Source organism: Dioscorea cayenensis, chromosome 9 (genome assembly GCF_009730915.1).
Source record: "Dioscorea cayenensis subsp. rotundata cultivar TDr96_F1 chromosome 9, TDr96_F1_v2_PseudoChromosome.rev07_lg8_w22 25.fasta, whole genome shotgun sequence".
NCBI classification, from domain to species: domain Eukaryota; kingdom Viridiplantae; phylum Streptophyta; class Magnoliopsida; order Dioscoreales; family Dioscoreaceae; genus Dioscorea; species Dioscorea cayenensis.
The window spans coordinates 2,547,784-2,573,158 of NC_052479.1; the positions used below are offsets into that span (position 1 = coordinate 2,547,784).

The window sequence follows — 25,375 nt, forward strand, 5'->3', positions numbered from 1 at the left end:
CAGGGGCTTTTTAGTCATTTCAAAGGGCACACTGATCATATTCTTGCAAAGAGCCCTTTCGTTTTCTCTTGTTCTTTATATTTTTTTTTTTCGTTTTTTTGTATCTATTTTTCGTGTTTGATTTGGGAGAGATTTTTAGGGTGCGGTCCACTCTTGATTTTGTCATCACTGGAGATTGGATTTTCTCTGGCGGAAATTCATTGGATTCTTGGGATCCACGAGGTGTGGAATGTGGCGAAGACTCAGCGTTGCTGCGATTAATGCCTTGATTTGCGAGTGGTTTCCAGTTTTTGAACTGCTTGATTGAGGTAATTTGAGCTCAATTTCTGGGGTTTTGGTTGATTTTATGGTGGAAAGCGGAGAGCTTTCGGTGGGATTTAGTTGGTAGTGAGCTCCAAAAGATGGGATGTCTTTGAGTTTTGATTGAAACTTGGTGGTTTTTGATGGAGATATGGGGAGGATAGAGCTCAGAAGTAGTGGCATTGGTGGTGCTTTGGGGTGAAAATTGGAGAAATCTCATCTTTTTGAGGTTTTTTTATTGTTTTATTTGAATGCTTGCTGAAAGTTGAGTTTTTGATGATTTTTCTGAGAGAATGAGAAGCAGGAATCTCAAGGTTCGAAGGTTTATGAGCTCTGTTTGGTTATAAAGGTGGCATTTTTTATGATAAGTTTTACTGGGAGAGCTTTGCTCTGATCCCTTTGGTGATTAGATTGAAGGGAGCTAGGGCTTGAATTGTAGTTCTTCTCCCAAATTTCAAGCTTTAAACTGAGGTTCGGCATTAATGGATCAGTTTATCCACCGTTTAGTGATTCTCATTGCGTTTGGTGGCCTTCTCATTGCTTATAAGTCTGAAGCTCAGTCTGGAAGCTCAAGAAGCCAATTGGATACTCTTCTTCAAGATTACGGCTACCAAGCTTTTGTTCGTCCACGCACCGGAGTATTCTATGATGGCACTGCGCCAGCCAATCTCTCTGGTATCAAGATTTCAGTTGTCCGGCTTCGAAGTGGGAGTTTAAGGAGGAAAGGTGTTCACAGCTTCAAGGAATTTGATATACCAGTGGGGTTGATTGTTCAACCATATGTTGAAAGGATTGTGTTTGTTTACCAGAACTTGGGTAATTGGTCGTCGGTTTATTATCCATTGCCTGGTTTCACTTATCTTGCTCCTGTGCTTGGGCTTCTTATCTATGATGCGGCGAACTTGTCTGCTAAGAATTTGCCAGAGCTTGATTTCATTGCTTCAAAGTCGCCTATTTCGATTAATTTCACGAATGCGGCAGCGGTGCTCAACGGGATGACTCCACAGTGTGTGTGGTTTAATTTGGATGGCTTGCCAGAGTTTAGAGAGTTGATGTCGGAGAATGTATGTTCAACTTATCGGCAGGGGCACTTTTCCATTGTTGTCAATTCTACTGGGCTTGCTCCTTCACCATCACCTAGTGGAGGACCCGTTTCTGGTCTGAGCCCCGGTCCAAGCCCCATTCCAAGCAAGAGCCACAAGTCTAAGGTGTGGAAGATAGTCGGTGGTGTGGTTGGTGGTTTTATAGGCTTGATTTTGTTGAGTTTGCTTCTGGCATGGTTCCTCATACATCGGCAAAATAGAAAGGTGGCAGAGATGGAACATCAGGCTGATGTAGGGGAAGCCTTGCGGATGACGAGGGTTGGAAGTACTCAGGCTCCTGTGGCTACGGGGACACGGACTCAACCAATTCTTGAGAATGAATACGTTGCTTAAGCTACTGATGTCTGATGAGGAGTGAATTCGTGTTTGATATCTGAGGCTGGGTTTCAATCTGTATTTGGCCAAGTGTTTAATGTGTACAGAATTGATAGACTTTCCCTGGCTTTGTTCCTTTCGCGCAAGAATCCTTTTCAGATGGATTTTGCATCACCTGGACTTTGGTTCAGTTCAAGTGCTGTTCAATATCGAGCCACATTCTTTTGAGGTTGTTCTTTTATGTGTTTAGATTGTCCTAGTTCTGAACTCTGTTCATTATATGTTCTATATATTATAAGGAATTCGATTTGCAAAGGAAGCATGCCATTGACAAGCCACGTCTTGCTGTCTCTGGAGCTGTCTTGATTATTTATTTGATTGTTGTATTCAGATGGAAGTTGCAAATAAAGCTGATATTTTATTCATTGATTACGTATCTATTTTCCTGGTATGCTCTCCACCCCTCTGTTTCTTATTTCTCGCTGTTTAATTTCTGTGACCAGAAAATATTGACCTGATGAAGATGTTAGTGACATTAGGTTCAATGCTGTTTAGAATTATGAATGGATGGATCTTAAACTCAGCACACAATGGTAACAAGGAAAATCTTAATTTATTTTTTAATTTAACATTTCTCTTTCATGTAAGACTGATTGTGAAAGAGACTTACCTTGTCTTTATGGTACCATGTGCAACATATTTCTCAATATTAATGTAGGACGATAATTGTATGTTTGCTATGAAGTTATGATTTAGATTATGCAATTTAAACATGACTTTAAGCATAAGAGTTGGAACTATCTATGCTTAGATAACATTGTAATAATTTCTTTATAATGTTTGTTGGCTCTTTGCTAGTTGATGCAAATACTTACAAGTCTTTTGATGGACATGAGTGCCTTCTGTTCTCAAGATTCTTTGTAATTAAACATAGAAGAATATGGACAAGGCACTACAATATTTATATAAAGTGCATATAAGATGAGGCCAAAGAAATGAGAGGAATATGCAAATTATTATTAATGCCTTTAAAACTAATTTTGCAGTATGTGGTGCCTGTCAAGCCCCACATTGCTTTGAATCCCATCGAAAAATCACTCAAGGCAAGCTGGACACTGATCAAGGGCCACACACATCCTCTGGTAAGCAAGAAAAATCAGTCGGTCGGTGCATTTCTTTGTTCCTTCTCCAGGAACGGATTCTTGTGCAGTATCATATTATACATGCTTGAAGGCAGATGCTAGTCCTAATACCATTCCATTGGTTTTTCCGTATGCAACATGCAATGGATCTTAAGTAGTAGGAAAAAATGTTTTCGGACGGGATAAGTCGAGCTGTTTATTTGAATTGTGACTTCTTTCTGGGTAAGAATCACTTGTTTTATATGCAAACGAGATAATGTATAAAGAAGTGGTACTTCATCCAACTGGAAAACTACCTTAACTCAGAAAACACAGTTACGCGAGAAAATTTTGATAAGTTTAAGTACCTAAAGTTATCAGTCCTCATGTTCCTGCTTAAGGTATCGTAGAATTCATGAAACTTTTTTTTTTTCTTCAAGTAAAACATTGAAAAGTACCATCTGAGAAGTTTCCATCAGGCCAGAAGCCAGAGACAAAACTTTGATTTGAACTTATTTGAGTTGATGGCCAAGTTGTTCAGTTAGGGACAATATAGAATTGTTGGAATCTTGCTCATTGTGATGCCTCTGAAAATATACAGATCTCATGCTTCATTTATTGACTCATTTGTTGGAGCTTTCTCTGCATTTTTTATCTGCAAGATTGTCCATAAAGAGAGGATTCTTTTTCAGGTCAATTGAAGAATCAGCAGGGTAAGCTTATATTGAAATATTGTTTCCATATCACTTCCAAAATTGTCGAAAATTTGTGTATGCATTAAACTTTGCAATTTTTGGTGACCTCTATTTTTCCCTATTTTTTGAAGTTTTTTACACTGTAATGTAATCATCGATCAATTTCATTTGCTGAATAAACATTATATTGTTGTTGTGTGTATACATACATTTGTGAGAATTTTATTCTCACTGATCTACAGCCCTGGTATACAAATTGTTGTCAGATGATTAGTAATATGAATAACATAAGATGGTCTTGTTTTTATATTGTTGGAATTTTCACATATATACCCCTGTAAAACTTTGAAATTACATAATCACTCTTACCAACCCAATTATTGTCTTATTACTCATAAACATTACATTCTTTTATCATTAATCATTATATTTCAGATAACAAAAATTTAAACATAAAAAAAAATTAGTTAAAGAAAAGGGAAATATATAGTTAATCATGAGAAAAGTTGTATAGGATAAATATGTAATTAAGAGGATTGCCAAGGGTACATGAGTAAAGAAATAAACATTATGTATATATACATATATATTATATGGAAATGGAGGTTGGCAAAGTGGGTCTATGTGGTCCTGGACATACACATCAAACTTTGGATCTTGGAATCCTTTTTAAAAGCCTCACATTAATAATTACTTTGTTGATTGATTGATTAGAACTAATATATTAATCTATGCTTGTGCACAGTGTGGATTTGGAATCATTACATCTGAAAGTTAAATTTTCTCTAGAACCATAGAATATGATAGATTAGCTGGTCTACATCAGTTTTATTTATTTTATTTATTTATTTTATTAAAGGGTTGGATTAAGCTCTATCATCTTTGCTTGTATGGCCAAGCATTTTAAAAATAACTTCTTGTTAATTAAGAATTTCATTCAGAGATTAATATATATATATATATATATATATTTGGGAAGAAGAAAGGTTTTAGTTAAGAAAATAGGAATTAATGAACTTCTCTCCGGATGGTAATTGGTAATTTATTTTTTGCGACTTATTTAAATACAGTCAAATTTTAGTTAATGAATTTAATGATATGCAAGTTTGAATATTTGCTCTATAACTTAACAGTATTAGGTTTAATGATGACATTTTCGGTTGTGAGTGCGGCCGTATAGGCTCACAACCCAATTTTCTCATCCCCGACTAAAGGACGACTAAAAATATACAGGTTGGATGATTAATACTCAATTCTGATGTATATAACACTTGTCGTTTTTGTCAAATAATAATAATAATAATAATTATTATTATTATTATTATTATTAATAAATATTATTATAATAATAATAGTTGTAGATGATATAGAATTGCTTTGAAAGGAAAGCCACCCACCACAAATGTACATTTCAATAAAGTAATATAATAATAAAAAAAAAGCTCTAAATCTTGTTGATGTAACTACTAACTAGTGGCTTTAACAATGCTGACTCAATTAATTAACTACAAGCCAAATTTGAGCAGTTTAACCAAATTAAAAAATAATTTTTTGTTGAGTTCAATAATTATATACTCAATCAAATTCAGATTGATTTGGTTGAATTTCCTAAAATAATAATGCAGGCCTCCAAATGTCAGAAAACATATTATTATTCAATGTCTCAAACAAATGACTAATTATTTATTCATTGAAGACCATATGATGCTTCATTGTCATGAATGAATATATAGAGATATATATATACACACATTTATCTTTAAAAATTGTGGACAAATCACAAGATGATTCAACCTTCAATAAAGAAGGAAATAAAATATCAACTATTTTATTGTAAAACTGACATATATATATATATAGTTAGAACTGTTATTTCATAAGAAACAGATGAGTTTAGAGACTTAATTAGATCACTTTAAATGATGACAATATTTTACAACAAATTGCACCCTACCAATCCTAATTAAAAACAGTAAATTTTTAAATATTATGTAATCAAATATTAAAATAAAGTGATTAACAAATATATTTAAAATATAGGACCACAAATGGTACTGAGAGTTATGTCCTATTCCCAGTTGGTTCAGGGGCTACCATTCCATGCAATGTTCACCCACATAACACACATGGACACCCTTTCATATGAAATATGAATTCCATATGCATAAATATAAATATAAATATATAAATGTTGATATACATTCCTTGCATATATATAGACAAATTTATTAAGGAATATACACAAGACATCTAATTGTGATTTGTCTAATGGAAATGACGGCAGAAACATAAGCGCAAACTCATATTTGCAGGGGCAGTGGAAATCAAACATATATAATAGGTAACTATCAAGGAATACGAATCGTTTTCGAGTAATGTTTATCGATTTGGATCATGAAGTCATTTTCAAAGAAAGATTTCTTCCTGAAATACTTCAACTATGGCTAAGATTTAACATCAAGCTTTGGAAAGTATGGACACAAATAAACAACCATAAAACAGCTGGATTTGATTTGTAACCTGATTTCAAATTTTGGAGTCCACAAGCAAAACACATCATAAGAATGACAATATCAGAAACTTCAAGCAAATTGTTCTTGTTTCTCAGTAGTACATTATTTGTGACTGATATTCCCCCACTCAATTGACATCACAACCTACACTGAAAACCAATTAACATAAGTAACAATGCATGAGGTGTAAAGAATCATTAAAGAGAAATTTAATTATGATGCCTATTCAGATATGCTTGGCAGATGCTAAACAAAAATGTGGTTTCGAAATGTTTGATTAGTTGGTGGAGATGCAGAATTAGCAGTTCATGGGTCCAGCTAATATTGTCTTGCATGAATAATTGAATAATTCAGTTTCTGACATGACTTCAGATTCAGATCAGCTCAAGTTTTTATTTTTATTTTTTATTTTTTTATTTTTTTATTTTTTATTTTTTTCCAGTTTCAAGTTCTAGTTGTGCTCAGATTCATATATTTTACTAAATCAAATTTTGCTGTATTCAATCTGACAGAAAGCCAAATCTTTCTACTAGAATACTAGACTCTAATAGGAGAATGATACTTTAATTTTGTACAGGCATGTTTGCTACCAACACCACAACAAACACACTGAAATTATGGCGCATAGGACCAACTCAATGAACATGTTCTGATAAAAGAACAGCAGCAGAAAAGAATATTTGTACATGAATGTCTCATATAAAAACAACGGCAGAAAAGAGTAACTGTACATGAATGTTAATGAACAGCAGAGGAAAAGAACAATAGGAGATAAACATGTTCTCATAAAAGAACCAATGCTGCTAGAAAGTGAAGAAGAATTGATGACAAGGTCTCAAATTACTAGATGACATTAGCTCCCTAACAACCATTATATAGGAAACCATAGAATTGCCTAAAAGGCAAAACATTCAACCTATTATGCAGTGACAATATAAACAAAATAAAACTAGATCCGCTCACCAGCTATATAAAATAAAACAGAACTAGAATCTATCAAATTATGAACTTTAGGCTTGCAAACCAAAATAATATCCTAAATTAATTTCTGCTTGATCCATCCTACTTCGCACGCATCCTTTAAAAATCATACTTTTATGGTACAAACGTGTTACATAATATCTGAAATTAGTTTCTATGTGATCCATCCTATATCATCCACCTAGAATAATTCTTCAGTACGAATAAGAAGGAAAAATCACATGAACTCAAGTTTTCTTGCATCATACCCGTCATGGTATTCCAATGTTTTATCTCCCAAGGAGCTTACCCTCAGAAATCATTCAGTGATACGGCTGATTCAATGAGCTAAAACTTTGATCCAGGTTGATATGGTGTTGGATATTACAAATTAGAGATGCTTATAAAATCCTTGTGTTGATTGGGTAGAAGTAGGCATTATGGTGGGGTTAGTCCTAATTAATAACCAACCACCAAAAAAAGAGGGTGGAATTAACCCCACCACGACAAACCCCTTAGGTGCAACTAAAGAAGGTTAACTCTAGCATTAATTAGTAACCCTAAACTAGATATTAGATTTAGTATTGTGTTAATTATCAGATTAATTTGGTGGAAAAATACCATTTCACTCTCATTAGATAAACACTACCAAAGAAACCCAAATCAACATCCTTTTTTAATTTTTAACAATATTCATAATTTTAATTCAACTCTCTCTCTCTCTCTCTCTCTCTCTCTCTCTCTCTCTCTCTCCTTAATTGAACCCACATAGTATATCTCTCATTGCAAGACAATAATCACCTTGTCTAAATCTTGAATTTAATATATTGGTCAATTTATGTTTTTCCCAATGAAATACAAGTATTTTAATCATAATGATTTAAAACTATATTGTAGATTTTTTTATTATTTTGCTAATATTTACAAAGTAAAGTGAATCTTTTTCAATATTATGTTTTCATAATCATCACGAACAACTTGTGAGTTTTATTCAATTGTCTTGCTTTAACAAATAATATCACACACACACAGTTATTTTCAGATAAGGTTCTTCATTTACTACAAAAGAGGTCTTTTCATAATACAAATAAAGTAGATCTAAAATGTCAATAAACACGTAAAATAAGACTATAAGCAAAAAAAACTAATAATGTACTCGTGTAGTTTGTTACGGAAAAAAACTAATTATATGGATAATATATTTATCATTTGGAAAAGATTAAAAAAATAGCAATGCTAGTATTAAATTAGAGTATTACAAGTGAGAACTAGTGTAAGTGAGTTTTGAAAAGGGGGTTAGTTCTTGGGTGTTTGATCAGATAGATGACTGGTAGTACTAGTAAACAATACTCCTGGATTCTTGTTAATCTCTCAAACATCCAAACAACAAAATCATAACCCTTGAACAGTCATCTATCCAATCAAACACCCAAGAACTAGCCCCCTTTTCAAAACTCACTTACACTAGTTCTCACTTGTAATACTCTATTTTAATACCCAGGACTAATCTTGGCTGATATTTACACAAACACAAACTACAAGTTTCTCTAGCAATGGCCTAACTAATCAGGGAACTGTTCCCCCTCCTCTTTGTTATTCATCATGAAGCATTGCATGTTCAGCTTATGTACATGTTTGTCCATGCTTATATCTCTTTCTAATTCTTGTTCTGAATTAGTAAACGGCCTGTCTCTTGTCTCTGCATGGCTTGTGTTGGCTACATACAAAGTTCAATATTCTTTATTTTTTGTGAGCTTATAAACATTTTCCTTACCAGGTAAAAAAGGCCAACATCATATTGCCATTGCCTCCTCTTTATGTTTTCCGTCCAGAATGACCTCAGTGTAACTTTCAATCACCCTAATCTTTCCTAATCCAATGGATAGTATAAAAATTGAGTAATTCTCCCACCAATAATTGTATTTTCACAACAATTTTTCCCATGATATTTTGAACAATCCTATAGATAATCAAAATCTATGAGTTGCCTTTACGTGGTGCATCTAGTTCTAAAAATCTCATTGTCTTATTACTCGTCTTCAGGCCTAGGTTTAGAATTGGTTTCCTCACCATGGCTTCTCCATCTTTTGAGATTTCCATTGGTGTTTACTTGTCAAGGGTATCACAGTAAAAGGATCGATATTAAGTTGGAAACAAAAAATTTCCATAGTCAGATCTCCTCCATAATTCCAATGTCCGTTGCTATCCCCCATGGAGCTCCACACTATTGACAGATATTACTTTGAAATTCCAGTTTTTGAAAATGCACAAGCTACTATTTGCCCCAAGAAGTTGACTCTCAAAGGTTAATAAAGATGCTTTAATGACTGAGGGTTGTAAAGAGTACCGCAAGAAGATGAAGAGATTGTCTGTGAGTGAGTAAACAACCGTGGTTGGTCTCCAAAGAACAAGTGTTCAAAAGAAATTCAAAATATTGGTGGAGTATTAAAATTGTAGTGCACCTAATTCATGTGTTTTATCACCTTCATTGAGTTGGGTGATTCGAGCTTTGTCATGTGTACACATCAAATCCAGTGAAACAGGCTGTAGGACCAACTGACCCAGTGAGAAAGTGAAGATCATACATGCAAATCCCTAATCAACCACAAGATCTAGAAGTTAAAATTTTTGAGAAAAAAAAATTCTAAGAAAAATAATAGATGACAACTGATCTCTTAATAACATTATAGAACAAACTTGAGATCTATCAAATACTGAACTTTGGGTTTGTGAAACCAAAATTAATATCCTCCATAAATTTCTCTGAGATCCATGTGATCTACATAAAGGACAACTACAAATTACCTACAGAAGACATGAATCAAATGTCAGCTAAAAAAGAAATTTTAGTCCAACATAATGTGTGGCGCTAGAGAATTAAACACAATCAACGATCACACCTCAGCATGTTTAATTTTCCTTTGGCACTTGTCCAAACTAGCTTTCCAAGTTCCTAAACAAGCCATCTTATATTCTTTATTGGTTAATCTGGGTACTAACCAAAACAGATCATGTGGAAAACAAGCTAACACTATTTCATGAACAGAAATTGATTAGATAAACTATATAGCATCAATGAAAAGTATTCTCCTTCTCCACTGTCAGAACAATGCAAATGAGAAAAAACACTTGATATCACCTAAATTCACAAAGAATATAATTAACAAATGCCATTCAAATAAAACTCGCATCACCAGCAATCATAAAATACCAAAATTAATACTCAGTTACCAAAACTACAACAACTACCTGACCTTCTTTCTAGTTCCACATCTCCTTTTGCAGACGGGATGTTACTAAACTGAGAACCCATTTAAAGAGCAACTCCAAATATTGATGCCAAGAGATAATAATATAACAATACACTCCTTTACAATAACAATCTTCAATAAAACCAAAAATCATTCCAATCAATCATAGAAAACCAGAAGGGCCAAAAATAAAGTTAACGGTTTTGTTTCACATTGGCAAATATCAAACATGCTCGTCTTCATTCAGGCTAACATTTATAGTCAATTCAAATATTTCCCACAAAGTATAACTTACCCAAACAATCCAATTGTCCATAAAGAAGCTAACTTACCACATACAATTATCATGAAATGAATCCCAAACATGGACTTATCAAACCCATCTTAAAAATTTCAAACAATGAACACCACAATTTGAGCATTTATTTCATTTTCAAATATAAAACTAAACAAGGGAAAAAATTAACAAACAATCGCACAGAAATAAACTAATGGAAAATAACTAACAACTTCATAAAATTAGCACTAACCCTAAAATAAATAAGCCATAAAAACAAAGCAATCCAATTTAAAAAAACACAGAAATCACCTTCAATTGGAAGCAGAGGAGTATTCCTCCACGATCTTTTTGTCCCTCCGCTCCATAGCCACATCCCACATATCATTCCCAACGTGCTTCGGCTACATCAAAACCCAGAGATCCACCAATCAAAACAAAAGGAAAAAAAAAACCGAAATTGAAAGGAATAAACATCCAAATATAGCGATGAATTCAAGGACTCACGCGGCCATGGACGGCCTTGTGGATGTAATACTGAGTGTTGCCCATCACGCACAAGAACCCAGCAATGATGCCCAGCGGAAGCATGGCCTCCAAGAAGAGGAATCTCCCCATTGAAAAGCTTCTTCTTCAGAGCAAAAACTAGGGTTTTTGGGGAAGAAGAGGTCTCTCTCGCTCGCGAAAAAGTTCGATTTTTATCAATCGAAAGGGATCTCGAATGATTTGGGATTAGAGACTAAAAGAGTAAAATAAGCAACTCAACAGGGGCTTTTCCGTCATTTTATTGTGCAGTAAATTTTTAGTTCTTCTCTGATATCGTCCACTCATGACGTGGCAATAGGCCATTCGTTATCATCTGGGTGGTAATTGGTTTTTTTTTCTAAAATGTAAATTGAATTATAAAAAATCAGCTAATTTCATGAATAGTGAATACTAAAAAAATACGGTATATATTTTTAAAAAATTAAAATATTTGATGGTTCCGATGGAAATATTGTGATGGAATTTAATTGATAGGAAAGTGATTTTAAAAAATTAAATTCATTTGTTTATATATATAATATTGGGAAAATTACTGTTCACCCCTCGTAATTTTCAAAACTTCCCAAAAACCCCCTCCTACTTTTACACACCACCGGTACTGTAGTTAGTGTTTAACTTCCTTTTACCCCCTACGATTCGACTCAGAATGGGTCAGTATTGTGAAATCCCAGTTTTAGCGCGAAAATGGTGGGAAAGGAAAGCGCCAAAATCACATCGTGTTCGACTTTTGCAGAGACTTTCTACTTGGTTTACGATGAAAATGGCGAGGAGTTACATTACATCTTGTTGTTCTCCTCATTATCATACCGAAATATATAAATCGGTTTCTCGAGCGAGAAAATGAAATTGATTTCCATCGGATTAGTCGAGTGCACTTCATGCTTCGAATGAGATGTAGTCGATTTTTATTGTCGAGGCGAGCATGTGCCATTGTCGTCTTCTCGTTTATGGTTGTAAAGTTGTATTACGACGAGAAGAACGATGAAATTACTGACGAGTTCGTTTCGTTGTAAAGTTCTTCTCGTTTATGGTTATCTATTTGTATATTTTTAAATAATGTTTAACTATTTGCTATTATCCGTTTAAATATTTTACTAATATGTTTAATAATTATCATATCCGTTTAATACTTCCCATCATCGGGTTTAACATTATCTTTACATGTATAACTATTCATAAGCGTGTAAATTCTCAAAGTCTACTGCGTAAAACGGTGATCTTTTTCGTTTGATCTGAATTGTTGGCATGTGGCACGTGGCGGGTGGCGAGGTTATGGTATCCCGTGCGTAGAATTAATGGCGGCATTAATTCTTATGCGCGATAACATCAAATTTCCGAACACCCGTTCGTTCTCATCGATCGATGTCGGCATCTGTGCGTTTAACTTTTTTCTCGGATACTGAAGAGTCGACTGCTTGTGGACTTCGCACCATAAATAACCGGGAAGAACCCTCCCCATGGACAACCACTCCTCGTCGTCCTCATCATCCTCCTCCTCCTCCTCACTCCTCTTCCCTCCTCTTCCCATGGACAACCACTCTATCTGAAAGGATGTTTCGTGAGCCTTCTTCCTTATCTTGAGAATCAATTAGCCGTAATTACCGAACTAGTTAAACTATCTTTTCCTGCCCTTAGTCGAAGTCCTCTCATAATTGCACGAATGACGGAGGATTCTCCAGTGATGGATGGCGGGGAAAGCGATTAAGAGAGCATTTCGACTTGGGTATGAAAAGAAAGTTTTTCACGTGATGCGTGATTGCGGAGGATTCTCTAGAGGAGGAGATCATGAAAACATCCTTTAAGACAGGGTTGACATTTACCACTGAGACTTTTACGTTAGCGTTTAAGAAAATTACGTCGGTGTACTGCTGATTACGTTACGTGTTTAACTATCAGGATCGTCGTTTAAGTCCTACCATGACACATTGATTAATAGTCGTTTTCATGAATGTGTGTTGTTTAACCTTTTTTTAATGTTATACGTTTTGCAGGTTCAAGTTGATGCGCTTGTTATGCGACCGTGAGCGTTCGAATGTCTGAGACACTTGTTTCGTTATCGACGGGTCGAGTCGTGAGTGTCAAAGTCCGAGCGGACGTTGTAAATGTTGTAAATGTTGTAAATCTTTGTAAATGTTGTAAATGTTGTAAATATTTTTATAAATAAAAAGCGAAACAATCGTATTTGTTGTGAACTTACGAAATTTAAGCAGAGACCTAGTAAAAACAATGTGGGAAACAAAAAAGCGTCATTGTAAACAATAGAAAAAGTTAAACAATACTCGAGTTACTCTTTAAACAATGACAGCGGTGTTTAAGAAAATACGTAAATATGTTTTAAAGCGATGACCCGAGGAGGTACCCATCTAGCAGCGCGATGTCGATGAAAAGCATTCAATTTAAACAATAACATATTATTTACATGATATAGACTTTAGTTAAGCAGTTAACGTTATTTTTAAACACTATATGTATCTGTTTAAACATAAAAAAAGCTTTAGCGTTTACGAGAGACTCGTGTTGAGTTGAGAACTTTCATTCGAGCGATGACAACATGTCTTCCTCGCAGACAATGACATATATTTCCCTTTTTGCCCTTGGGATGGAGGGAAAAAAATACCGCCCAATCACATCACGTCTAGTCTAACCTCTGTCGTACAAGCTGCATGCACTTTTTGTTTTGCGATTACATCTGCTTTTTTGTTCTTTACATCTTCTACTTCTTCTTCGATCGTCTTCGTTTTTGTTCTTCATTTCATTTGGTTTTATACGATTTGGTTTTCGATCGAGTATATTATGGAGAGTTTTTTGTGGTATTGCTAGATTGAGCAGGGGAGGGAAAGAGTGCTAATGTTCACGGCTCGAGACTTCTTGGGAATTGGTGTTAGGTGAGATATGTGAGCGATGGGGTCTCAGTTTCTCTTATCGGGGTTAAGTTCATCACACTGAGATGGATATAAAAGCAGTTTTGCCCGATGAAAAAGCGATGTTGACTTCAGGCGGATGTGTCGCGTCCACTCCGTCTTCAAATGTCTTGTAGTTGATCTTGTCGTCGAGAGGCGAGAAAAATGTACTATTGTACGAATCCTAATGAAAGCGAGGTTTACTCGTTGTAAGTTCCTTTTCTTTTTAATTATTCCGGTTGTGCAGGGGTCGTTATTGTTTAAAAATATGTAAAAGTCATTTGGTTAACATATTGTACTAGTCCTTACGTTATTAGTTAATTGTTTAAGTATTTAATTTAACGTTTAACTATTATCGTTATCAAAGCTTAAACATTGTATTCTCAGCTTAACGTATTGATCTTTTTCATTTGTTGAAGTGTTGGCGAGATTGATTAGCAGTGCTCCCATTCGTCCCATGGTGACCACGGCGGTGTGGGATGTCTTCCTTCCTCGTCGAGATCATTACGAAGTGTTGTCGTTGGATATTGGTCGGCGTTTTGTGATGTCCGAACATTTCGAGGATGTACTTGAAATCATGCAATCAAAAGAATTTTTGACTTCAAATTCATAAAAGAGCGAAAAACATCGGGTGTTGTGGAATCTGTGCTCGATGGTTGTCGTTAGGCGCCTTCATGCATCAAAAAGTATAACAAAAATACTTTTCGAATCAAGACAATCAACCCGTCGCACACTTGCGGTGGTGGCGTAGGTTCGTCGTCACGTCAAAGCGTCCAAAAAAATGGGTTAAGCGCCAGCGAGTGATTGGAAGCTCGAGGGCAGTCCCTTGTCTGAGGCCGTCGACATTCGGAAGGACATGTTGCGGGAACATGGTGTCCACATACCATACAAAGCGAGGCTTGGTTGGGAAAAAGAGCATGCAGGGTGGTCCTCGGCCGAGTGACATCTCGACTATATTTGTTGCTTTGGTATGTGGATAAGGTGGGTGAGACAAATCCGGCGGCGTTGCGATCGTGGAGAGAGCGGTGATCGTTTTAAGCGATGCATTCTTTTTCTTTTCGTTGGCGTGTGTGTGGGATTCAGAGGGCTTGCGGGCGGCTACTGTTTCTCGATGGTACCCGCCTCCTTGGAAAATATCAGAGTACACTCTTTGGGTGCCACGGGGAAAGATAGTAACGATGGTTTTTCCACGTCGCCCGGTATGATCGACAGCGAGGCCCGATGCCGATTGGACTTGGTTCATATCTAAGTTGGGCGATGCCTTATCACGAGGGTGGAGATTATCGTGAGATAATTACCTTCAGTGTCGGACGAGTCGAGGGCCTTGTGGTCGCAATTCGCGAGTCTTCCCTTCTTACGCCACATGCGTCTTGTCTTCGACATTTGGAGGCGATTTTATGAAAGCGATGTCGGACTTGGGAAGGCGTTGAGGGAGGAGTGCTGGTGCATATGCTTCCGCATTGCGTGGGCATCCACGGCTAAAGATTTCGATGATCAAGTAGAATGAGCTGCGAGGCCGTATCACGAGACTCATCGACTTTGGTTGATTAATAAATCGAGATATGCGCATTGGTGAATTATCATTGGAGGTGATCGTTGGGGTGAGATGTATTGAGGCGTCGGCGAGTCGTTCGATGCTTGGATCGAGGAAGCTCGTCGTTTCTGGGTGGCGAAAATGGTGAAACTCCGTAAGAGTCTGCGAATGTTGATTTACACTTAACATTTTTTGTATTACCCTTTAAACATTCTCGATCTTTGTTTAATTACACTTTTTCGACTTTAAATATTAATCATTTCGTTTATTTAATTACTGATAATGTTTTAAACATGTTGGAATTGTTTAACCATCATTTGTCTTTGTTTAACCTTATTTGCGAGGTTCGAGTTGATCGCGTGTTATGTAACGGGCGTGAGCAGCGACCAAATGGGAGACCTACTTATGCCAGACATACATTCGAAGTTAGAGATCATTGTTGAGGGGCCGGTAGAAATCTTACGTGTTGAGTCGTTGTGTCGATGATCGTTCTGAAGTGATCGACGATCGCGGCACTCCGTGGATCTCGCCATCGAGAACTTGTTCATGTCGAAGGTGGCAAGTTTATGGTATCCCTTGCAAACATGCTTGCGACGACAATGCGACCGAGACACCAGCGTACGATCGATTTATGGCGGGTACTTCGCGTCGACAATTACAAAGCGGCGTACAAGGAAGCTATATTCCCCGATACCCGGCGATAGCGAGGCCTTGAGCGAAATCGTGAGCTTCGTTTCGCGACACTTTGTGACTAGAAAGGCGGACTGGGCGGCCTAGGCGAAAAAGAGGATCGGTCATGGCGTTTGATGTCATGAGTTACATTGCGGCGGCCGAGATCGGTCGCTTGTCGGCGATCTTACTGATGGCCCATAGCCGACTAGGCATTGTTAATAAACCCGGCGATGACGGGGAAAGCATTGTGTATTTATAGCGAATTGAATGTATTTTACGCGGAGACATTGTTATTTTTAAGCGGATACGCGCTGTAATTTGAAATATTTCAAGCTGATGTTTAAGCGATGAATTGAATTGTGTATTGATGGGCAACTTTCCATATTTAGTTAAACAATAAGTGCGTTCATTTAAGCGAGAGAAAGTGTTATTTTAAGCGGGTGCACGTAATTTTGAAATATTTAAAAGCGATGTTTAAGCGATATATACTATATTTAAACAATGAAAGTGAAATGTACACTAGCACCAGCGTAAATTAAACAATGAAATAAAAGCGAAGATGGAATTTAACCCAGCTTTACTAATTCAAAACAAACAAAATTTACATTAAGGTATACAAATTGATGTTCTTGAACGAAAACAATGAATTGAATTTGTCGATTTACATTTGAAAACAAAATTGGCGGTCGGATATACGAAGACATATTGTTAAGCAATTTAACCGCTTGTGACCACCTGTCATGGGACTTGGTACTGCCCTCCCTCCTTAAGTATCACGGGTATGTCATCAATGTCGAGGGTAAGGAGCGATGCATGCTGCGGTGGCCGTAACTCTCGCCCACGATGAATTGCTCGATAAAGCCGCATGGCGTGAGGCCGGGCGCGATCGGCGCTTCCTTGTTTTAGGCGTGGGGTTTTACGTAGCCGTGCTGCAGGCGGGTACTTTCTTGAGTCGGCAGGCTAGCTCTAACTCCATGTCGGCCCAGCGAAGGTCGAATAGATTCAGTATGTCGAGATATCTGCAGTCGAGATTAGAATCCGATTTAAATACCAAAGCAGGATATTAATCGGACGTAATTAAAGAAAGCTTACCATGTCAATAGCGTCCTTATCAGTACCCGGACGATGAAGAATAATACTGTATTCTTGATTATCATTGTCGGGGACGAGCGACGTGGAAGTGGCCATTCGTGATTATCGGGAGGATGACAATTTGAACTTCATGCGAGTTCGCAGCGACATCCCCGATCATAACCGTAATTGTATCATGTATGCGTCGTCACGCTTTGACATAAAGCGACGCCATGAGCGATCACGATGATGGGCGCGCTTCTTATGAGGATATGGCTCTTTGCTCGGCGACTTTTTGTATTATCATCTGAAAGCGTCCATCCATCATCGGTGACCGTCTCGCTTCCCCTCGGCGTGTATAACTGTCGGCGTGTGGTCTTGGCGGCGTCGTTCTTCCCTGCGAGCGGTCTTTCGAGGTTAAAGCGATAACGAGATATTAGAAGACCATATTGATAATATTTAAATGATATTATCAATTGTTACATGATATTATATATAATTAAGCGGTAAAGCGAAAACTTAAATGATAACATAATGGTATTAAAACACTATTAGGTAATAGTTAAACACTATAAGAAACCCTTTAAACAATATCATAAAAAGCGTTACACTTACCGAGTCCGTAGTGCGGTTGAGGAAGATCCTCGTCGACTCCTGCTCGTATTTGTTAAAAGGCGACTCGGGCGACCCATTTCTTCTTCTTGAATAAAAGCTTTCGTACGTATGGTCGATTTTTGATTGGCCTTGATCACTCTCTCGTTGCTCGGTCGGGGTCTTCATCAGCATCTTCCTTGGATGCGGGGGCGATGGCGGCGACATCAGCTGGACACGTCCTTACATTGTTGTTCTTGTTGTGGGATTGTATGCGGCCCGATCTTGAGGAGACGACCGGCGGCAGTCGAGCCATGAGCCTTCCTTAACTTGTTCTTGACCTTCGAGGGATTGTGTCCATCTTTGATGCCGCAATCTCGGCCGATTCACACGGAGTCGGCGATTCGGTCGAGAAGAGTCGGCGACCTTCTCAGCGTGACAGCAGCCACATCGTCTCGATGTCCTCCACCGTCGTAGCCAGTAGTCATCAGCTGACGGACTCGATACTGACATCGCTTGCCCGATGGTATTTGCTTTATTATTTTCATCGTCGGCCGGCGGTGGAGCGAAGCGGTATATTCTCCTCTTTTTGAAGTCTCTTGAATGTAGCCGCCTTGGAATGACCTTCCCGATGATATCGTCGTCGATCAATTCCGGCGCCTCGTTCGTCCGGGTGCTTGGTTCTTTCGAGGATGGCTGCGGGCCGATTTGTGAAACGTCCTTCCGGTACGCCTCCACTGACGAGCAAGCGAAACTCGATCGTCAATATCTGGCGTACTGCGCATAAGAGTGCGGTGACATCTTAGCCCGATGTCACGGTGCATCTTTCCGGTCGGAGGGGCTGCCATGGTCGAGGGCCCTATCGTTAGTCGTGGTAGGAGGGTTGTTGCGATGCTCTAGGGGTAGGGGAGGGCTTCTCCGTCGTCGAGGAATCGTCGTGGCGTGGTGGGGGTTTCGGAAGTAGGAGAGCAGGCGTCCGGTAGCAGGCGATAGAAGTGCCCTCTACGTCCATCGCCTTGAGCTAGTGGTTCGGGAGCGATGGCATCCATCCGTCGGTTAGGGCGCCAACAAATATTTCTTCTTCAGGCATTCGCGGAACCCATCTCGAGGAAACTATATATTTAAGCGTTATAGAATATAATTAAGCGGAGAGCAGAATATTTAAGCGGTTATTAATAATAGTTAAGCGGTAAATACTAAAGTTAAGCGCTAAAAACAATGTTTAAACATTAAAGACTTATGTTAGACATTGTCCGTGATTTTCATTACCTCTTTTCCAGTCGAGCGATGACAAGCTCGTTTCTACAAGTCGCTTGCTTAGGTAAGTACTTTCACAGTAAGCGGCATCCTTGGGATCTTCCTGAAAGCGGACTTTCTTCCCGTTCCGGTCGACTCGTAAAAACCAGGGCGTTAAGCGCGGCAAGGCAACCCTTAATGTACCTGTGTTGGTGCTTCTTCCGGCGCATCTATCTTGCGCTCAGGCGACGCTTGTGGAATATCCTCCATGGCCGCTTATGCGTCGCTGCGCCCGTGCGTATCGCCCATGCGGTGCAGTAGATCGTCGCGTAATCAGCGATCGATTCGAACCGAGCGTGATGTATTTGGGAAGAGGGTGTCCCCAGTGAAAGTGCGCCGTCGGAGTTTGACAAAATTATCTTCTTCTCCTCACAGCCGAGACAAGTTGCGCGAGGTGCTCTTGATGGAGTCTACTGTGTCTCTCGTGGGTCTTTGATAGAATCCCAGACCTTGACGCGAGCTGGTTTCTATACGAAAGACCCTTCGCGTCGCCCGTAATGAGCAGACCAAGACAGGGGCCAGCGTCTTGAAGTGCAGAAACTCGGCGGGCTTTCCCACGATCCTGAATTTATTGATGCGACTACTCGTCACTGCATGAGAATCAAGAAGGGGCCTCTCTTGGTATATGGCTTCGAGCTCGATGTGAGCCATAAGCGGTGTCCTTGAATAATCTCCCGGTGTTGAGGGGTCGTGGTAACTGCAATTGATTAGAAAAGTCTCCTGGCCGGTGTCGAATATAGCATGCATTAACTAGGTTGTGCCCGTAATCCATGGCTTTGACGGTATTGACAAAAGTTTAAAAGCGTTAATATAAGGTTTTAAGCGGTAAACTCTCGAGTTATTAAGCAGAGATATAAAATGTTAAGCAGAGACCCATTTTGTTAAAAGCGAGGCAGGGAATAGTAGCAGAGACAACAAATGTTAAAAGCTGTAACATCTCATTTCTTAAGCGTCGACCTCGTTTTGTAAAAGCGCAACCATATCGAAAGCGAAGCGGGAGAATGTACATTATAAATATTACAAATCATATGATCGAAAAAGCTATTTTCGATGAGTGATTATCGTCACGAAAATGCTGAAAACAAAACAAAACACTAAGCGAGAAATCTCCTACGAGACTAACAAAGCGAGTAGAAATCCCCTGCGAGACTTGATATCTTCGCAACAAAAGCAGAGCCGTGAAAAGCGAAAACCGAAAAATCTTTCTTTATATGAGCAGGTTAACGTAAAACCGTACTCAATCTGTGGATTTGCAAATGCGATGAAATGCATTAGTTGGCGGGGACTTCTCCTTGAGATCTGCGGGTGGAAAGGGAAAAGGCTGATGAAATGGCGATTACTGAGGAGGCTTGGCCGGTGAGACAGCCCGGAGCGAGCCCGGAGTGGAAAGGCGAAGGCGTGAGTTGAGAAAAAGAAAGCATCAGCGGCTCCGATAAAGTTGGTATGCCGGGGTTACCCTCACGGAGACGTCCTCTCAAATCGCCCGAGATGGGCTGACCCATCGACTCGTACTGAGGGCGTTTAGGTAAAATTTGAGCTGCATTCAGATTCGCATCCGTTCTACGAGTTTGGGGGTTTGACGCAAACTTTAGGAGGGAGGTTTTGGGGGATTACTGAAAACTGGCCAGGTCGTGTTTTGGCGATTTACTGAGCTTAAAAGGGTTTTGGCAATTTCCACTAAAATTTATCATATATATAAAGCAAGGTTTTGGATGTAAATATCGTGGAAAGGTAGTAGTTCTTTGAGCATTTCGAACTTGTTATTTTACCAGTTTTCTAGCCGGGAGGGAGTGAAAAAGAAATTTTGAGTATGGTTTAGATGGTTTTCTTGCAAAAACGTTACCGGTGACAGCTTAAAAGGAGAGCAAGGCCTCTCTCACCGCTTTCTCATTCGAGACACCGCCAGTTCGCAGCGATGGTGGACGGGCATCACTTCAACGTCCTCCTCGCTCGGCAGCCGCGGTGGGACGGTACCTCTCTCTTCTTCTTCTTGTCACCGATTGATGCCCTCGAGTGGCTTGTAGGGTTTGCTCGTTTTTCTTCGCTCCTGAGTCGATCTCTTCGCAACCTTTTTAGGGTTTTGGCATTTGGTCTTTATTGTTGGTGCTTGTGGAGTTTCTCTTTGTTATCTGATTCGCGCTTTGCAAAGGGTTTCGTTTTTCTTCGTTTGTTTTAATATATGATGTTTCGTTTGCTCGATGGGAAGTAGAGGGATAGGAATTGATCTTCTTTGGGTCTATCATGCCAGTAGGGTTTCTAGGGTTTCATCAAGCTTGGCAGCTGAAAGAGTGAAAAATTATTGTTCTTCTAAATGTTTTTAGAGAGAATGATCGATGATAGTATACGTGCATCTGGTTTCCTGTCATTTTTACTTTTTCTTTTCTTTTGATTATCGCTGATAATCAGGTTGCAAACGTCAAAGAAGGGTTTACGAGAGTCGATGCGTATACATTGAGCATATAAATTCGTACATGTCTTTGTGTTGTTGTTTTAGCTAATTGTGTGTGTCTTGTGATGAGGTGATTGCAGAAGCGGGCCAGCTAGATTTGCATTCTGGAGGAATTTCATGGAAGAAGCAGGAGTGGTGGAAAGGTGGTCAGAGATTGAGAAAAGCTGATATTTCGCGAATGACCTGGATGAAGGTTCCCAAGGTCATATCAGCTAGGTGTTAGGATGAGGATGGCTTGTTTACAGATTCCATTGGCTTCGAGAGCAGGTTGAGAGTTCACATGACACATATGCACACATGCTGGACACTTGAACACTCATGTAGGTGTAAGGGTGCACAAAAACACCTCTATCTCTTTCATGTTGCGCTTGCTTTCTTTCCTATGCTTGTGTTCTGATTGTTTGAAGATTTAGAATGCAGTGAGAAGTAGAGGGAGAATAGCCGGGTAACATGGGTACAGGACGGACTCTTGGCTGAACGGGTGATACCTCAAAGTGAGCTCATCCCGCTAACCTATTTCCAATTTCAAATATTACTGAATTTTGAGGCTACATCATAGGAAAATCTGACCACGAGGTCTTGCTATAAACTACTAAAGTCCTCTTTGTTTCTTAGGTTGTGTGTGTGTGATTGGATAATGTGTGGACACGAGAAAATGAGCCTATTATATTGCATGATTGAAACTCTTGTGTTAGGTATCCCATCATTTTATGGGTATATCTAATGAGTTTTACTTTTCCCCTTGTGGCCTTTATTTATGTTATCCATGTGCATGCTATATTTCAATTTGACTCATTTTGCACGTTTCAATATAAATGTTTGATATCCTGTTTGATCCAGTATTCCATTGGTTTGTGGTTGTTTTATATTGATGGTATGGTGTATCTTTCTGGCGCAGGATGTCACTAGCTTGACCAGTTTTATTCAAAAATATCTTGGTGCAACTCCAGATGAGAAGCAGCTGTCTGTCCAAGCGGCCACAACTGGAGCGAAGTTGATATAGATGGTTACTAATAGCTGCCCACTTTCTTGTGTTTTTGTTAGCAAATTTATCCAGTTTTTGTCATTTTACCGCATGACCTGTGAACAATATAGATCTATGAGTGTTTAATGAGTTTCTGAACCCTTTTCTGTTTTCCTATTCGAGAAATCAGATTGGCATAATCTATTTGAGTCCTGTACACTTACTTAGGATCTATACTAGATAGACTGTTTTAAATCCATCATTAAATATGAGTCTGAGTGCTTCTAACTCTTTCAAATTGCAAATATGTTTTCCATTGCATATAGTGATCTACTGAACCATTGTTGATGATCTGTTCTGATATGGATCTTATGTTGTTGAACTCATAATCATAAGTTGTTAATAGTTTTTATTTCATTTTATTTGTTGGATGATAATTGAAATGTAGACTTATCATTTCTAATAGTGATTAGCTTCTTTTGGGCATACAAATATTAGCACTTTGTAGATTCAATGCTGTTTTCACTTTGCACACTGCTGGCAATTATCATTTTGCATTTGTCGTTATCTGGTCTTTTCCTGGTTGCGTGATCATATCAACTAAGTATTGAATATTTAGCTTAGAAATTCCATAAACTGCAGGAAATAACGCTTGCATTTAATGTTGGTTCCAAAGCGAAGCATTTGAAGAGTTTTCTCACTGGCAGATGTTGCTGTAACACAACTTCAAGGAAAGAATATAGCGTATACCATGGAATTTCATGTGGATGATGACTCTAACTGGTGCAAAGTGGGTGCCTCATCTAGTACTCTTTCATGGATTAGTAATATCTGCTGTTGTCCCTATTGCCATTTTGGTTTTGTGAACTGTTTTTCTTGTCGAGCCAGTTTGTCGTGCAAAAACATACTTTGATTTCTGTTAGATTTCTTTTATTGAAAACCAAAATTTTGGTTGGGTCTTAGTATTATTTTCTGACTGTCCGGTTGATGTGTTGGTTATCCTTTTTTCACCCACTAGGTTTCGTGCTTTTTGCCCAAAAAATAATAATAATCTTAGCTTGTCACAGTTTCTGCATAGTGCTTCACTGGATCTGTTTTCTGACTTTTATCTTTTTGTATTAGAAAGATTAGGCTGGTGGATTTAAGTTTTCACATGCTAACTCTAATATTCAGTTTGCTGGTGATGAAAGAGTCGTCACCAGCTCGGTATCAAATGCCAGCGGCCCGATTAAGCAATTTTTGATGAGTTTCTGGTGATCCATGATAACCTGTTCTATCTTCTTTTAGGTTTCTTGATAAGATATTGGCCACTTGTGAATGTTGGATCTAGTATTAGGCTGTTGTCACTTTTGAAGGGTCTGGGTCCTTACCCCAAAGGTATAAACTAATGAACCAAGAAGTGACTGCTTGTTCGGTTTGATATACCAGCTGATTTAACGCAGCATTTCTTTTTTCTTTTTTTTTTTTTCTTTTTTTTCAATTCTATTTAAAGTCTAAAGCAAAATTTCTACTCCCTGCAGGGGCGATACAGTGTTGAGCTTCATCTTTACTTCTTGAGGCTCAAGGACAGGCTAATGATTTTAAAATACAATACAGCAGTGTTGTCGACTCTTTCTGCCAAAGGTTTCTCGGTATTTTATTTGGTCCTGAATCTGTAATACCTGGCAGCTGTTGATATACATGTTTTGGGGCTGCTGATGCTTTCTACTTCTTTTTTTTTTTTTTTTTTTTAACTTTAATTGGCTCTTGCAAGCTTTTCAGGATGATCTTACTTTTCCTTCAAGTTTTCTCCGTTCTCTACCAGTCCAATCAACCTCATACTTTTGTTGTTGTGACACTTGATCCCTCCTATCCGGAAGGGCAAACTTTATACCCTTATTGTTCTTCAGGTAATTCTAAACTTTACAATATGATCCACCATAATTTTAGCTGGTGACAACGTTTGCTCATGGTCTTTTGCTGGTGACAATGTTTGCTCATGGTCTTTTGCTCTCTAAGGTTTGAAGCGGGCTGTGGTTAGTGCCTTTCAATGGGTGATGAGCTATTGGCTGCAAGTACAAGGATAGGCTAGAGGCTTCATACAAGGTAATTTTCTATTTGTGTTTCATGAACTGGGAAGTTTCAGGAGTCAAAATCTATGCATACCATGGTTGATTATCTTCATGAGTCAAAACTACTCATGCTATAGTTGATTATCTGTTTGAAGTTTTCCTAACTGATACAGGAATTGTCTATACAGAGTTTGTGGAAACTTCATTATATTAATATTCAAAAGATTCTTATCTGACTTAAATATTGGCTGTTGTACAATCAGATCTTAGAAACAATATGGCAATGAACATGTGGCACTCCTGATAGAAGACATGTTCATAAACATTCTGTTGCTTATCGGCAATTTTACGAATTTATGATGTGGTTCTTAAACTGCAAGTGTTTTTTCTACTGGCGAGGGCACAGCTGTTTGCAGTTTTTATTGCTTAGTTGCATGACTTCTAGGCGATGGCACCAGTATCATAGTAATTCAATTCAAAGTGTGAATGCTTCTTCTTAAGAAATTGTCTTCAACCTAGAGTTTGATCAGTTCTGCTACACACTTGACATTGTTGTGTGCCACCAAAGAGATGATGTGGTGTTCATTTTCCAGCTTATGTTTTTCAACTTATTTTTAATTATTACCCTTAGGGGCAAGCAGTGTGTTGCAAACTGTCATGTTTTTTTCTAATTGATTGTGTTGGACTCTTTTGAGGGGTTGATCCATGAAGTTTCCTATTTTCATTTTAGGGATGAATATCAGTGGTTATTTTGGTGAGACATGGC

The 25,375-nt window shown here is 38.3% G+C and overlaps 2 protein-coding genes across 3 annotated transcripts; one reads left to right on the plus strand and one right to left on the minus strand.

Moving 5' to 3' along the window:
• Positions 1–98: 98 nt before the first annotated feature.
• On the plus strand, positions 99–2,143 carry LOC120269353. The gene has a single exon (XM_039276690.1). The coding sequence runs from the start codon at positions 783–785 to the stop codon at positions 1,734–1,736; it is 954 nt and encodes a 317-aa protein (XP_039132624.1). The 5' UTR covers positions 99–782; the 3' UTR covers positions 1,737–2,143.
• Positions 2,144–5,937: 3,794 nt separating this feature from the next.
• On the minus strand, positions 5,938–11,259 carry LOC120269344 (NADH dehydrogenase [ubiquinone] 1 alpha subcomplex subunit 1). 2 transcript variants are annotated; one of them, XM_039276680.1, is made up of 3 exons: positions 11,043–11,259; positions 10,848–10,939; positions 5,938–6,191 (listed from the first exon to the last, which is right to left on the minus strand). In XM_039276680.1, the coding sequence occupies exons 1-2, from the start codon at positions 11,151–11,153 to the stop codon at positions 10,850–10,852; spliced, it is 201 nt and encodes a 66-aa protein (XP_039132614.1). In that variant the 5' UTR covers positions 11,154–11,259; the 3' UTR covers positions 5,938–6,191; positions 10,848–10,849. The 2 variants fall into 2 exon arrangements, with proteins under 2 accessions (XP_039132614.1, XP_039132613.1); XM_039276679.1 differs by having other exon boundaries at positions 5,938–6,196.
• Positions 11,260–25,375: the final 14,116 nt, after the last annotated feature.